The 16,085-nt window shown below is 50.4% G+C and overlaps 1 protein-coding gene across 8 annotated transcripts in view; it reads left to right on the forward strand.

Annotated features, from left to right (window-relative positions):
* Window positions 1-7,718, forward strand: part of slc12a9 (solute carrier family 12 member 9) — a 39,205-nt gene extending 31,487 nt beyond the window's left edge. For all 8 annotated transcript variants that reach the window (XM_060854545.1, XM_060854546.1, XM_060854544.1 and 5 more), the window contains 5 exons: window positions 25-149; window positions 1,633-1,825; window positions 2,755-2,929; window positions 4,164-4,310; window positions 6,656-7,718. In XM_060854545.1, coding sequence (XP_060710528.1) covers window positions 25-149; window positions 1,633-1,825; window positions 2,755-2,929; window positions 4,164-4,310; window positions 6,656-7,455 — 1,440 coding nt within the window. In that variant the 3' untranslated portion in view covers window positions 7,456-7,718. The remainder of the gene's footprint in view (window positions 1-24; window positions 150-1,632; window positions 1,826-2,754; window positions 2,930-4,163; window positions 4,311-6,655) is intronic.
* The last annotated feature ends 8,367 nt before the right edge of the window (window positions 7,719-16,085 follow it).

Raw genomic sequence — 16,085 nt, forward strand, 5'->3', positions numbered from 1 at the left:
TTCCCCTCCCACCTTCCCCGTCAGTGTGTGCTGTTTGCCGGCAAGTTGAACACCATCGCTGGGGTAGTCACCATCTTCTTCCTGATGGCCTATGCTGCTGTTGATCTCGCTTGCCTGGCCCTGGAATGGGCGTCTGCCCCCAACTTCAGGTAATGCCCACCCCCTCCCAATAGGGGCAGGAGCTCGCTGCGTTTAGATATAACCGGCAGGTGTTACTGCGGTGACATGGCGGAAACGGGAGAAGAGGGTGTGTAGATGAATGAGGGATGTGTGATTTCCCCAGGCCATGTGAAGCAGGCCACTCGGCCCCTCTGATAAACCAATTATGGTTGCCATCCTGGCTCCCGCACTCTTCACCCTTCAACCCCCACTCCCAACTCAGTTTTAACCGGAGATTCCTGACTTGGATTGGATCACGATGGTTCGGGATGAGCTTGCCCATTTGATACGAACTTCAACTGAAGAGTGATGGGAGGGTTGGTTTTCTTGGATAGGAGGCCTGTGACCAGTAGTGTTCCACAGGATTGATAGTCTATTTTTGTTTGTCATTTATATAAACAAACTGAATGAGAGTATAGGAGGTATAGTTAGTAGATTTGCGGGTGAGACCAAGATTGGTAGAGTTGACATTGAAGGAGGTTATCTGATATTACAAAGATGTCTTGATTTATACAATTAATGGTGGGGCCCCCCAGGTAGTGTGGCAGAACAGACTGTGAGGGGGGGTTAATTCGTTTGAAGTTTGCTTCCTATGTACACAGGCAGGTTAAGAAGGCATTTAGCACACGTGCCTTCATAGCTCGGACCTTTTGAGTGTAGGAGTTGGGACGTATTGCTGAGGTTGTACAGGACATTGTGATTTTACTGCTCCTCGGATGCTGCCTGAACTGCTGTGCTCTTCCAGCACCACTCTGTCCAGAAGGAGGCCGCTGTGAGGCCTCTTCTGAAATACTGTGTGCAATTCTGGTCACCCTGTTTATAGGAAGGATCTTATTAAGCTGGAGAGGGTTCAGGAGAGATGTACCAGGATGTTGCTGGGAATAGAGGATTAGAGTTCTCAGAGGCTGGGACTTTATCTCCTGGAGGGAAGGAGGCCGAGGGGTGACCTTAGAGACTTATAAAATCATGAGGGTTAGAGAGAAGGTAAATAGTAGATGTCTTTTCCCTAGGGTGGGGGATTTCAAGACTGGGTATAATTTTAAGGTGAGAGGAGAATTTATTTAGTGGTTTGTGCATAGAGTTAACTTCCTGTCAAAGTAATGGATGCTGGTATAGTTACAACACTTAAAGGACATTTTAGATATTTCCATGAATAGGAAAGGTTTGGAGGGTTATGGGCCAGGAGCAGGCAGCTGGGACTAGTTTAGTTTGGGATTATGGTCAGCATGGACTAATTGGGCCGAAGGGTCTGTTTCTGACTCAAAAGAATGGATGGACTCTTTTAGTATAAAATGTTCCACGGGCGATAGTTCCAGAGACTGTGTCTTTTGGAGAAACCGTTGAAGTTTCCCTTTTGAGGGGATGTGGGGTGAACTGTAGGAGGGATGCAGTGTAAAATGGCCCCCTCGGCCCTCCAAATGGGGAAGTGTTGTTTGTGAGGGGTTTGTAATGGTGGTGTCTCCCCTCACTCAGGCCGACCTTCCAGCTGTTCAGTTGGCACACGTGCCTGCTGGGCATCATCAGCTGCCTCGTGATGATGTTCCTGATCAATCCAGCCTACGCCTCGTGCGGAATTGTCCTCATGCTCGCCCTCCTGGTGGTGATCCACTACCGATCTCCGACCAGCAGTTGGGGCTACATCAGCCAGGCTCTCATCTTCCACCAGGTGAGCATTTTTTGTGTGGGGTGGGCGGAAATCTGCTATCGGCCCCCTTGAGCTACGTTGGCTTGCTAGATCCTGATTTGCAAGGGAGCATTTGAGAATTGGCCACTTTGCTCTGGGTCTGGAGTCACCCAATGACTGGTGAGGGTTAGTGATGGTTACTGTAGCCACCAATAGATTAGATTACTTAGTGTGGAAACAGGCCCTTCGGCCCAACAAGTATACACCAACCTGCCAAAGCGTAACCCACCCATACCCCTACATTTACCCCTTCACCTAACAACACTACGGGCAATTTAGCATGGTCAATTCACTTAATATGCACATCTTTGGACTGTGGGAAGAAACCGGAGCACCCGGAGGAAACCCACGCAGACACGGAGAGAATGTGCAAACTCCACACAGTCAGTCGCCTGAGGCAGGAATTGAACCCAGATCTCTGGTGCTGTGAGGCAGCAGTGCTAACCACTGCTGCCCAGAATAGCTTTGATTCTGGATTCCAGGTTGAATTTGTCTTCCTGCCAGTGGGATTGGAACCCACTGAGTTCTCCTGATGGTTACTAGTAATGGTAACATCACTTTTTTTTTTGAGGGGGGGGGGGTGAGAGAGATGGGGGAGGGAAGGTAACACCCTGCTAGCTTCTCCCCTCCACTGAACGTTGACCCCAGAATACTGGGGTCAGTGGAATTTGGGGTCAACACAGGATCTTGCTCAGCCTCGGGTTGTGGGGGGGCCCTCTGTTTTAGCATCTCAACTGAAAAGGTGACTCTTCGGTCAGAGCAGGCGGTCGTCATGGTAGAGCCCAGAGGGCGTCGGCCTAGATTACAGGCCGCAACTAATCCTGCGTGCGGAATGTGACGCGGTGACCTACAGGCCTGAGGCCTGGAAGCCGGCACATCACGGGTCAGGTTGTCTTTATTCCCGTTTCCAGGTGAGGAAGTATTTGTTGCTGCTGGATGTCCGGAAAGAGCACGTCAAGTTCTGGAGGCCTCAGATCCTGCTGATGGTGGCCAATCCACGGACCAGCGCCCAGCTCATAACCTTCATCAACGACCTGAAGAAAGGGGGGCTGTTCGTGTTGGGCCACGTGCAAATCGGGGACCTTGGTAAGATGACGCATTGCTTCCAGTCGGAGGTCGGTACGGAGTGACTATCGGCAACATTTTTATGACTAGTTGCCGAAACCGAGCTTCTCTTGGGTTGCCTGGCCAGATGACGTATCAAGCAAAGCCATCAATGAGCCAAATGTTGGCAGGGAGGGAGGGGGTGGAGAACAAAAATGTGGCCAATAAAACAGTATTGCTTTATTTTCAGGTTTCTGTCACTGATTTGGGGCCCTTGCTGAGGCCTGGGCCATGAGGGGTTCTGGGCCTTGGGGGCAGGCCCTCACCCGACAGTTTCATTTTAGTTTTAAACAAAACTTGAAATGAAAAGCCCCCCGCCCCCCTTCAGCTCCAACAAAATCGAGAGGTTGCTATCAAAATGTTATAGGACCGGTTTGATTATGGTGTCTCGTGATGACTATAGTTTTGGTGACGGGTGTAACGTTCTAGATTGGCTACATGTGGATGCCAACTGTGCCAACCCAGGGGAGTGCAGATGAGGTACCCAGTCCTACCCTGGGGGTAGAGGAAATAAATGAACATTTTTAAAAAGATTATCTGGTACCCCCTCTTTCTATTTCCCTTTTGTAATCGCCTTGTGCGACCCAACTCCCTAAAGCTGCAATTCAGCTGCAGAGGCAACTTTTCTTTATTTTTCTTTTGCACGGCTGACCAGGAATCTCACCTCTTGCGGTCTGTGGCTCTTAAAATTTATTTTTTTTTTAAACCACGTTTCACAACTGTGCCGTGGAATTCAGACCTGTTTCTCCCCTGCTCGGAGAGGTTTTATTTCCTGGGATATCATTGTCGTGGCCGTCCCTAGTTGCCCCTCTAATGGGCTGCTTGCTTGATCATTTCTGGTGTGCATGGAGTCACGTGTAGGCTGGACTCGGTAAGCACAGTTGATTTCCTCTTCGTTACCCCCTTCACCCAACTCCTTTTAAAGGGGTATTAGCCCCTGATTTGAGGGGCTTTGTATCGATGACCGACCCTTGAGTATTTCTGGGATTTACGAATTGGATTTAAATTCCACCATTTGCGAAATGAGCCACAGACCGTGGTGTATGAGCCTGGGCCACGCTGACTAGAATAGGAATGTTGCAACAGCGCAAGCCTTCCTTTGCTAGTTTAAAATACAGGAGCTTTTTGGGTGTTTGTCTTGTGAAGGACATGCTTTTTTGTTTGTCGTGTCTTTGAATAGTGAGTGTCTGAACTGAGTCCCTATTCCCTCTTCCAGACTCTCTTCCCATGGATCCCATCCAGCCCCAGTACAACTTCTGGCTGAGTCTCGTGGACAAGTTGAACGTCAAGGCATTTGTCGATCTGACTCTGTCCCCGACAGTGCGCCAGGGTGTGCAGCATCTCCTCCGTATCACCGGGCTAGGTAAGAGGTCAACTCGTCCAGGGTGGGGTGCGGCGAGAGATCTGGCAATCCAGCTTTGAGAAGCTCCATGGGAGAGGGAATGTTGGGATCCTCTTGAAAGACTTTTTTTGGAGAATTGTGTCCAGTGTTGGTCACCCTGTTACAGGAAGGACATTATTAAACTGGAGAGGGATGAGAAAGGGATTTACCGGGATACTAGGGTTTTTTTTACACAGGAGCATCTGAGGCTGAGGGGTGACCTAATGGAGGTTTATAAAAATCATGAAGGGTATAGATAGTTGCCTTTCTCCCCTCTCCTGGGTGAGAGATTTCAAAACCAGGGGGTGTATTTTCAAGGTGAGGAGAGTTTTTTTTTTAAAAATACAAGTGGTTTATTTGACGCATTTCCTCTGGAAGATCATTCCATACATAAGTGGTGAATGTGGGTGTAGTTACAGCGATTAAGACATTTTGGATAAGTTTCCGAAATGTTCGGAGGGATATGGACCAGGAGCAGGCAGGTGGGGCTAGCCCTCTGGGACTATGGTCGGCATAGACTGGTTGGGCCGAAGGGTCTGTTTCCTTGCTGGATGACTGTATAAACAGGAGGCCATTCAGCCCCATTCTAATCAATAAGATTGTGCCTTCAATCCCCTTCCGCCCAAAGTTTGAAACATCTGCTCAATTGAATTAAACCCTGCTCCCCCCCACCCCCATTCCCTTTAATATTCAACAACCCTCCTCATCTCTCTCTTCAATGGAGTGTCCCCTTCATTTTAAACTGTTGCCCATTGTTCTAGTCTCTTTTCTTTCTCGCCCCACCCCCAACCAAAGCCATCCTTTTGCCTTCAGCAATTGCTCAAATCCAGTGCTGGCACGTCGGGCAGAATGGCCTCCCATCATGCTGTGATTTGCATCACTGTCTCACTGTCTCACTGTCTCACTGTCTCACTGTCTCACTGTCTCACTGTCTCACTGTCTCACTGTCTCACTGTCTCACTGTCTCACTGTCTCACTGTCTCACTGTCTCACTGTCTCACTGTCTCACTGTCTCACTGTCTCACTGTCTCACTGTCTCACTGTCTCACTGTCTCACTGTCTCACTGTCTCACTGTCTCACTGTCTCACTGTCTCACTGTCTCACTGTCTCACTGTCTCACTGTCTCACTGTCTCACTGTCTCACTGTCTCACTGTCTCACTGTCTCACTGTCTCACTGTCTCACTGTCTCACTGTCTCACTGTCTCACTGTCTCACTGTCTCACTACGTCGTCGATCAACGTTTTTAGCTTCGGATATATCTAACAGCCCAGTTTTCACTGCTTCCCCACCCCTGTGAAGGGGGAGAGAATTACAAACGCTGGCAGTGGAGGGGTGTAAGAACAGGGAGTCCTCATTCCTAACATCAATGGAAACCCCCATTTGTAATTGAGACTGACATTGATCAGAGCGGTCTCCTTCCTGTTTTTGTACAGCGAGCTCAGAGTTAGACACTTGACTCCTTGAAAGCAGAGTCCCGCGCAGACAGGATAGTGAAGGAGTTTGGTACACTTTCCTTTATTGGTCAGTGCATAGGAGCTGGGGGATTATGTAAAAGATATTGAAGCTACTGTTGGAACACTGGGTGCAATTCTGTTCTCCCTCCTATCGGAAAGTTGTTGTGGAACTTGAAAGGGTTCAGAAAAGATTTTACAAGGATGTTGCCAGGGTTTGAGCTATAGGGAGAGGCTGAACAGGTTGGGGCTATATTCCCTGGAGCGTCGGAGGCTGAGGGGTCACCTCAGATGCTTATAAAATCATGAGTCACATAGATAGGTTAAATAGACAAAGTCTTTTTCCCTGGGGTGGGGGAGTCCAGAACTAGAGGGTATAGGTTTAGGGTGAGAGGGGAAAGATATAAAAGGGACATAAGGGGCAACTTTTTCACACAGAGTGGTACATGTATGGAATGAGCTGCCAGAGGATGTGGTTGAAGGCAAGTACAATTGCAACATTTAAAAGGCATTTGGATGGGTATATGAATAGGAAGGGTTTGGAGGGATATGGGCCAGATGCTGGCAAACGTGGTTAGATTAGGTTAGGATATCTGGTCGGCATGGACGGGTTGGGCTGAAGGGTCTGCTTCCGTGCTGTGTGACTGGCTCTGACTCTGCCAGAGGAAGTGTTCGGGGTGAGTGTAATGACAATATTTGAAAGGCAGGTCCATTGTGGATAGGGAAGATTTGAGGGATATGAGCCAAAAACAAGTGGATTGGGCATAAAGTTGGGGAAGCATGGACTGTTTGGGCCAAAGGGCCTGTTTGTGGACTGTCTACCTGTTGTCATCAGGGGTGAGGAGCTGACACATGATTCTGTTTTGTCTCTCAGGTGGGATGAAGCCTAACACGTTGGTCCTTGGATTCTATGACCACTCCGTTCCTGATGACTACTTCCTGCATGACCCGGCCTTCAAGGACGCCAGAGACAACAACGACCACTTCGGTGTGGACCTTGCCTCGCTGCAGGCCCACTTCCCCCCCGTGCGGGACGGTGAGACCCCCAAGAACCTGTCTGAGCAGGAGTACGTCGCGATCATCTCCGACGCGCTCAAGATGCAGAAGAACGTGTGCCTGGCGCGGGGTTTCTTTACCATGGACCGGAAGGGTCTGCTGCTGTCCAAGACCCGGCCGGAGAGGGTGTCCATTGACGTGTGGCCTCTGAACCTCCTGAGGCCCGACAGCACTGACTACGTGGACGTGTGCAGCCTCTTCCTGCTGCAGATGGCCTGCGTCCTGACCATGGTGGCCTCCTGGAAGGCCGCACGCCTGCGGATCTTCCTGTGCATCGAGCCTGGCGACGGCAGCTGGGTCCGGAAGGAGGAGAAGCTGCGCCGGCTCCTGGACCAGCTGCGCATCAAGGCCACCATCAAGATCGTCACCTGGGAGGAGGTGGGGCCTAGCGGGCAGGCCTCAGCCGACCATGTCTCCGATGGATACCTGCAGGCGGTCAACCGTATGATCCTGGACCAGGGTTTCCACACGGCCGTCCGGTTCCTCTACCTGCCCAGGCCTCCTGCTGAAACCACCCACTCCCAGCGCTACCTGGAGCAGCTGGCTATCCTGACCGAAGACTTGGGGCCTACACTCCTGATCCATGGCCTAACTCCAGTCACCTGCACTGACCTATGACAGGCCCCACCAGACATCCCCTGCTCCCTTTAAAAACAGAAAGCCCTGATGGGCACAGACTCTGAACTCTAACTGACCATCTCACCTGGTCAACCAAAATAAAACCGTGCCTCGGACACTTTATTTAAAAAGAGAGAGAGAGAGAGAGAAGGGGTGGGGTTCTTGCTCATCGCTGTTATTTATATTTAAGTAAATAAAGAATGGGGTAGGGCTTTGAGGGGAAAAGACTGTGTAATTTGGATTTAAAATGTTTTTTTTCAGAAGTGAGGGTGGGATTCTAACTTATTAAAATGTTACACAATATTTGTTCTGCGTTTTTTGTTTTTTTTCCTTTTTTTTCTTGTAAAAAGGGCGGCACGGTGGCACAGTGGTTAGCACTGCTGCCTCACAGCGCCAGGGACCTGGGTTCAATTCCCGCCTCAGGCGACTGACTGTGTGGAGTTTGCACGTTCTCCCCGTGCCTGCGTGGGTTTCCTCCGGGTGCTCCGGTTTCCTCCCACAGTCCAAAGATGTGCGGGTCAGGTGAATTGGCCATGCTAAATTGCCCGTAGTGTTAGGTTAGGGGTATGGGTGGGTTGCGCTTCGGCGGGTCGGTGTGGACTTGTTGGGCCGAAGGGCCTGTTTCCACACTGTAATGTAATCTAATCTAATCAAAAAAAATCTAAAAAGTGACTCGGTGTCGGTTTGGGATCTTCCTGTGTAGTGATTTGGTGAGGCGTCACCACGGTAATGGCAGCCCAGGTCCTCCAGCCAATTCCCAGCATTATGTCTCTGTCAGACCTTCCCAACCAGGGCCTGGGGGCTATCCCACACAGGCCATCCTGTCGATAGCCTCTGCCTGTGGGGAAGGCCCAGGTGGATTTTGGGCCTCCCTCTGTCTCTCCAGGGAGCGAGCTCCTGGTTTGGAGCCAGTCCACTACTTTTTTCTTCTCCCTTCACACCCTCACCCCAGCCTTTCAGAATCCTTCCTTTTTCTTTCTCTTTCCTTTTCTCTGTCCGTCCGTCCATCCACCGTGCCACCACTTGGGTGTCATCTGCAAATCACCCTCAGCATTCACCTCCAGATCCTTGTGGCACACTGCTGGTCACAAGCCTCCAGGCTGAAAAGCAACCCTCCAGCACCACCCTCTGTCTCCTTCCTTTGAGCCGAGTTTAAACCCCTCCTGAGCATAACCCTTTGTACCCCACACCAGCCAGACTGCTACTCTAAGCAGTTACGTGTCAGCTTCAGAGATAAATGTTTGAGGTTGTCAGAGTCCATCTCAAATGTTGAGTGGACCTAAGACCTCCCCCTGTATTTTGTTTTGATTTTTTTTTGCCAATGCTGAGGATTCCAGACAATCCTTCTCAATCCTAGATCTCCTTAAAAAAAAACGCTTCTTTTTTATTCAAGGGAGATGCTCCATTACCCCTCTCTCTTTTCTTTTCCCAGCCAAGTTGGTGATTTTTGTAAATTATTTTTGCTATATATTTTTGGGTTCCCTATATCCTTATAGTTTATCATCGTCATTTTATGTGAAAATGGATACACCGTATTTGCTTAATGAGTCTTTATCTGTCTGTTTTCATTTACATACCCCCTCTGTTGCTTTTCTGAGCTTTCCCTGTTTTGCTGAGTTTCCAAGTTATTTTGGCTAAATGACCTCTTTTTTTTCTTTCAGGTTTTCTGGTCTATCATGATTGCATTCTGCCGGGTGCATTATTTGATCGTGCTATACACCAAAGTAGACTTCTCCAATTTCAAATTAAAAGTCTGTCTACTTTCCATAATTTCTTGCCCATCAGCCAACCCGTGGGATCGAGAGTGGTGCTGGAAAAGCACAGCAGGCCAGGCAGCATCTGAGGAGCAGGAGAATCGACGTTTTGGGCAAAACGCCTTGTTTTGGGCAAAGGCCCTTCGTTGATTCTCCTGCTCCTTTGGCTGCTGCTGCCTGACCTGCTGTGCTTTTCCAGCACCACTCTCTCTCGACTGAGCTGTGGTCCTCACTTTCACCTCACCCCGTAGAGCATCGGAGGCTGAGGGGTGACTTTTTTTTTTAAAGAGGCTCACAAAATCATGAGGGGCATGGATAGGATGAATAGACAGTCTTTTCCCTGAGGTGGGGGGAGTCCAGAACTAGAGGGCATAGGTTTAGGGTGAGAGGGGCAAGTGTGAGACCTAAAGGACAACTTTTTCATGCAGGGGGTGGTGCGTGTATGGAATGAGCTGCCAGAGGAAGTGGCGGAGGCTGGTACAATTGGACCATTTAAGAGGCATTTGGATGGGTATATGAATAGGGAGGGTTTGGAGGGATATGGGCCGGGTGCTGGCAGGTGGGACTAGATTGGGTTCAGATATCTGGTTGGCATGGACCGAAGGGTCTGTTTCTGTGCTGTACATCTCTGACAGATCTGATCACTGTTATACCAAAGAAACTTAATGGTGATATGTTTTTGTACCAGAAGTAATATGTGGGTATCTAAACATGGACTGGTTGGGTAGAAGGGTCTGTGCTATATGGCCCTATGCTGTAAGGGCTGTCTGTTGCCTCACTCAGACAGTCTTGCTGGTTTGAAGTGAATGTTCTGTTGTACACTTTGTAGCTTTTCTCCTTTATCACTCGTGGTACAGATTGTAAGAGAAGGGAGGCCATGTCTGAGATGCTCAGCCTTGCAAATGGAGTCACAGGTAGATAGGATAGTGAAGGAGGTGTTTGGTATGCTTTCCTCTTGTTGGTCTGAGTACAGGAGTGGGGCAGTCATGTTGCAGCTGTACAGGACATTGGTTAGGCCACTGTTGGAATATTGTGTGCAATTCTAGTCTCCTTCCTATTGGAAAGATGTTCTGAAACTTGAAAGGGTTCAGAAAAGATTTACAAGGATGTTGCCAGGGTTGGAGGATCTGAGCTACAGGCAGAGGCTGAACAGGCTGGGGCTGTTTTCCCTGGAGCGTCCGAGGCTGAGGGGTGACCTTTATAGAAGTTTACAAAATTTGAGGGGCATGGATAGGATAAATAGTCTTTTCCCTGAGGTGGGGGAGTCCAGAACCAGAGGGCATAGGTTTCGGGTGAGAGAGGAAAGGTTTATAAAGAAAAGACTAAGGGGTAACACTTTCACACAGAGGGTGGTACGTGTATGGAATGAGCTGCCAGAGGAAGTGGTGGAGGCTGGTATAATTGCAACATTTAAGAGGCATCCGGATGGCTATATGAATAGGAAGGGTTTGGAGGGATATGGGCCGAGTGCTGGCAGGTGGGACTAGATTGGGTTGGGCCGAAGGGTTTGTTTCCATGCTGTACATCTGTGACGGAGGCCAAAGCTGGAGTACTGTGCACACTTCTGCACCCCTACCCTACAGGAAGGATGGGATTGCACTGGGTAGGGGGGTGCAGAGTAGATCAGCCGGGGACAGGGTGTTTCAGCGACTGAGCGAGGCTGGGTAAGCTCAGGTTGTTTTCTTCAGAGCAGGGAAGGCCGAGGTGGATAGGAAATGGTTCCCTGCACTCGAGAGGTCGCTGTTTAAAGTGAGGGGACAGGAGAGTTAGGTGAGGAAATCTGTATTCACCCAGAGGTTAGAAAGCTCTGCCTACCAGGCTAATACAGATAGGGAACCTTCTTGGGGAGGGGGAAATAAAGTACTTGGATGAGCATTTAATGTCAACTGTGGGCCCAGTGGAAATGGGCTAGCACAGACTCTGTGGGTCAAAGGGCCTTTTTATGCATACTCTATGTGCAGGTTAGGATGGATTGGCCACACTAAATAGCCACATAGGCATGCGCAAGCTAGGTGGTTAGGCCATGGGGAGGGGTTATTAGGATAGGGGTGGGGGTTGGTGGGTGGGATGCCCTTCAGAGGGACAGTTGGCCTGCTTTCACCCTCTAGCAGTTCTGTATCCCCTGACAAATTGCCCTTTTTTTTCCCTCAGTGCAGCACCCCCCCCTTGTTGGAAACACTGCCATCTCCCCATGAGCCAGGGTTTGGTCTGTCCAAGTTTACCCACTTACTGGTGTTTCCAAAAGCAGCCTCTTCCCCCTGAGCTCCTAATATCCACTGGACTGACCACCAGTTTCCCAGTGGGAGCTTGCTGTGTGCATTTCCCAATTTCAAAGAGGGGGCATCTCTACTTAACTCACAATGTTGAGGGGCAGGTGAATGTTTTATTTTTGTGGCAGGTGCTATATAAATGCCCCATCTCTCATTCTTTCTCTCCAAATTTGGAGGTGCTTGCTGTTCGGTCTGTGTGCCAGCAGATGGCACCCATTCCTCTCTGTGCCACCTGACAACCACCACAACAACAACTTTGTATATTTAGATAGTATTGTTAACTTGGCAAGTTAACGAAATGAATGATCCTGGTTAAGGTCTAAGGAGCCTTTTGATCTGAGGGGCTAAGGGAAGGAATTCCACAGCTGCACCCCAGCTATAAGATGCCCCCAGTGGTATGGTGCTGAGAATGCACTGAGCTCTTTTGGAGGTGTTAGGTGAGTCAGTGGTTAGCACTGCTGCCTCACGGCACCAGGGATCCAGGTTCGATTCTAACCTCTGGCGACTGTCTGCCTGTGTGGAGTTCTCCCTGTGTCTGTGTGAGTTTCCTCTGGGTGCTCCGGTTTCCTCCCACAGTCCAAAAAAGGTGCAGGTTCATAGGGACTAGCCATGGGAAGCGCAGGCTTGGAGGGCTAGGGTGGTAGAGTGGGATGCTGTTTGGAGGGTCAGTGTGGACTCAACGGGCTGAATGCCCTGCTTTTACGCTATAGAGATTCTGCCATTGCAGAGAGGTTTTCAAATCGCAGTGAGCACTTAAAAGCAGCTCCCAATCAAGCAATGCCTTTTATTAAAAAAGAATCAATCCACTCTGGCCAATGCTGAGTCAAGACGCCAGCAGTAGGGTTTTGAACCAACTAGAGTTGGCAAGAGGAGTGCGGACGCAGGAAATATGTTTGCAGTAGTCAGGAGCAACCGTTTGCGAAGGCATTGCTACAGGCAGACTCTCTTCCTCCTCTTTACTGTCAAGCAAGAGGCCATTGTGGTCAATAACAGCAGAGGGTGGAGGTTTGGGGGGGAGGGGAAGCTCCCAACGAGATTTGAGAGTTGGGAGTAATGTTTGTGAGGTGTTTATACAGGCAGAGAGTAGAGGGATACGGGCCAATTGCAGGCAGATGGTTTCGGACATGGTGGTTAGCACAGACACACTGGGCCGAAGGGCCTGCTCCTGTGTTGTACTGTCCAAGTGCAACGTGGGTATTTGTTGAAGACAGGCAGAGCAGAAGGTAAAAACAGTCTGTAACCCAATCTAGTAGCACCCCCCCAGTTAAGGTCAGGCTTAGAAGCTAGGTTGGCCATTCAACCCCTTTAGTCTGTACTGCTCCTTCGAGGTGGTACCTGATGCCCCACTGTGCATTCAGCAGCACATGTAGAACTGAGACTCCTTTCTTAAAATGAAACTGGTGTGCTTTAAGTTTGTTCCTCTCTGTTGCTTTCCCTGCCACCATGTTTCCCCCCACAAACCAGGCAGGTACAATTCTACAGAGTGCAGGAAGGTGGGCAGTGTGGGGGCCTTTGTGCTTCAGTACTTTAAACAAAGCAGAACAGGTTTCAAAAGTGGGTTAATTATGAGGATTTTTTTTACCCTGTTAATAGGCACAGAGTATTCAGAAAGGTGGTGGTTTCTAATTTATATGCAATAGTGGTTTAACCACAGACTGATTGCGTCGATCCATGAGCCACACGTTTTTAAGGGGAAACAGACTAGTTCCACATGCAAGCAACTTGTGTAAAGAGAGATCAGCAAAGAGAGAGATTCTCTGCCCAGACGAGAGAGCCCAGGAGTAGGAGGTTTTTGGTAAATGCGGAGTTCATTTGCCTAATGCACCATAACAAGATAAGGAGGGAACCTCCTTGCTCTGTGAGGCAGCGGTGCTAACCACTGAGCCACCATACCACCCCACAATGCGAGGGGGGAAACCAGGTATTATTATCGCAAAGTTACAGGGAGACCGGCACCAGGTGAATTGCTCAGGGCGAGTGCTAGTACACAGCATGGGCTGAACGGTCTGTTTCTGCACTGCATCCTTTCGGAGATGCTGTAAGGTTCCAGGAAGGAGGGACTGCAGGTGCGGGAGGAGCAGAGTCGAGAGTGTGGCGCTGGAAAAGCGCAGCCGGTCAGGCAGCATCCGAGTCAATGTTTCGGGAATTCCTGATGAAGGGCTTATGCCTGAAACCTCGCTTCTCTTGCTCCTCGGATGCTGCCTGACCGGCTGTGCTTTTCCAGCAACACACTCTCTACTAGATTGTAGGAAGGCCCTAACTTCTCTGTATACAGACGTGTGTGTGTATGTATATAGGGATGGGGGTCACATAGCATCTGTACTGTTGCTGTGCAGAGGCTATTCTGCCTATCTGTGTCTGTGCTGGATCTCCGAAAGCTTTTCACCACTTCTGCTTACCTCCCCCCTCTCTCTGTCTCTCCTCCCTGCTGTACAGGCAGAGGGGACCAGTACATGGGCACTGAAACCACCTCTAAGCCTGGAGCAGTGATGTACCTTTTTCCTTCGCCTCTCCTCCAAAACCTGAGCACTGTTCACTACTGCTTGCCAAGTGTCCCATTCCTCTCAGAGAGTGTTCCTTCACCTCGTACTGTTGGGGTAGAGTTGGTATGACCTGACCACCATCAGGAGGTGGTTGGCAACGGTCACAGACACACCCTTCCCCCACCCCAGGGCAACCGAGGATGGCCACTAAAATGCCCTTCCAACAACAACCCTACATTGGACAAGCTGTTTTTATCAGCTCGATGCTATTGGAGCTGGTAACGGGGTATCCTCCTCCCCAGTCCCTTGTTATCCCCTCCCCCCTGCTCTCGAACAAGATCATCATGCCGCCCCTGAGCAATCTGCTAGGCCTGGGGTACAGCAAGATCCCACATTGCGATGCCAAGTCAATAGCAATGAAGTTGGGGGGGGGGGGCAAAACGCAGAAGTTGCAACAGAGGGTGTTTTGTGCATCTTGGACAGATGGCTCAGTGGTTAGCACTGCTGCCTCACAGCGCCAGGAGCCCAGGTTCAATTCCAGCCTCAGGCGACAGGCTGTGTGCATGTTCTCCCCATGTCTGCGTGTGTTTCCTCCAGGTTTCCTCCCACAGTCCAAAGCTGTGTCGGTCAGGCTGGATTGGTCATGGGATATTGTCCCATAGTGTCCAGGGATGGGCAGGTTAGGGTGGATTGGCCGTGCTAAACTGTCCCATAGTGGCCAGGGATAGGATGGGTAATTTAGCACGGCCAATCCACCCTTAGTGCTCAGGGATGGGCAGGTTAGGGTGGATTGGCTACACTAAGTTGTTCCATAGCCACAGCAGATGCAGGGTTACAAGGATAGGATGGATTCCACAGTGCCAGGATTTTGCAGTCTATCTTTAGATAAAAGAGATTCTTCTTTCTGCCCATGATGACAACCAGATGGGGTGGAGCTTAACACCATCTACAGCATTAACCCTTTCAGGTTCCTGCTGGAAGGATGTTGTGTAGGTTAGGGTCGATTGATCATGGGAAATGCAGGGTTTGAGGGATAGGGATAGGCGGGACGCTCTGTGGACCTGATGGGCCGAATGGCCTGCTTCCAACCTATCAGGATTCTAATAACAGGTGCAAGAGACAACAGAAGACAAAGAGAAGCTCCTCAGGTAAGTAAGGTGGTACTGCCCTCCCACCGCTCCTTCCTCTGCCATCCATGGGCAATCCATAACGGGGCACTCTCCAACAGTCTCCCTCTCATGCCCCATTGAGCACCACCCCAAATCGCACCCCCTCCCTGCTGACCAAACCTCACCCCCAGCGCCTGCAAAACAGGCCTACCCTGAACCAAAGCAGGTTTTCCGATGCCAGCAAGAACCCTACAATCTTGGTCTCTTCCCTCCTTTTCCCCCCCTCCCCCAACTTCCCGCACTCTTCTCTCTTCCACTCCTCTCCTGAAAAATGGGCCCAAGTCTCCTTTCCCCTCGCTCCCCCTCCCACATCGTTGGGGAATGGCGTTTGAGTCACTTGGTGTGTGTGTTGGTGGGGGGCGGGGGGGAACTGGTTGGCAGGTTACTTTCACCAACCCCTGCCCACCTTGCCAACCACACTCATGCTCTCTTGACCCAAGCTATATGTACACGGCCCACCCAGGTCCAACATCCAAGAGTGATGGTGGGCATGAGGAGAATAGGGACCCACTCCCAACAGGGGCAGTTGTTCCCATTCCCCCGTTAGAGGGATTCTGATGGACTATCAAAGTACTCACACCCCCCACAACCCCCGTCCTTCCATCCCCAAAACAAAAGGTGAAAGGAGTGAGGAACTACCACCGCGTCCTTGTTAGGAGAGCTGAAACCTCTGGAAGATCAGAGACTGAGCGGATAACATGAGGCCTGCCGTGCTGACAGTCTCCTCCCACCCACAGCTTGAGACTGGGGTTGGAAAACCGGCCTAGTAGTTGTAGGCTTTTGCAACGCCTCACCACCACCAGCTCCACTTCGCCTACCAACTCCTCCCCCCCCCCCCCCACTTCCTAGGGGGGTGTTTGGCTTTCAGTCAAAGGTCTTGCCCATCACCAGGGCCCTCATATGACTGTGGCAGGAAAGGTGACCCCTCCCCCAAGCGGGGGGGAACTGCTCAGC

This window comes from Hemiscyllium ocellatum, chromosome 44 (assembly GCF_020745735.1).
Source record: "Hemiscyllium ocellatum isolate sHemOce1 chromosome 44, sHemOce1.pat.X.cur, whole genome shotgun sequence".
Lineage (NCBI taxonomy): Eukaryota > Metazoa > Chordata > Chondrichthyes > Orectolobiformes > Hemiscylliidae > Hemiscyllium > Hemiscyllium ocellatum.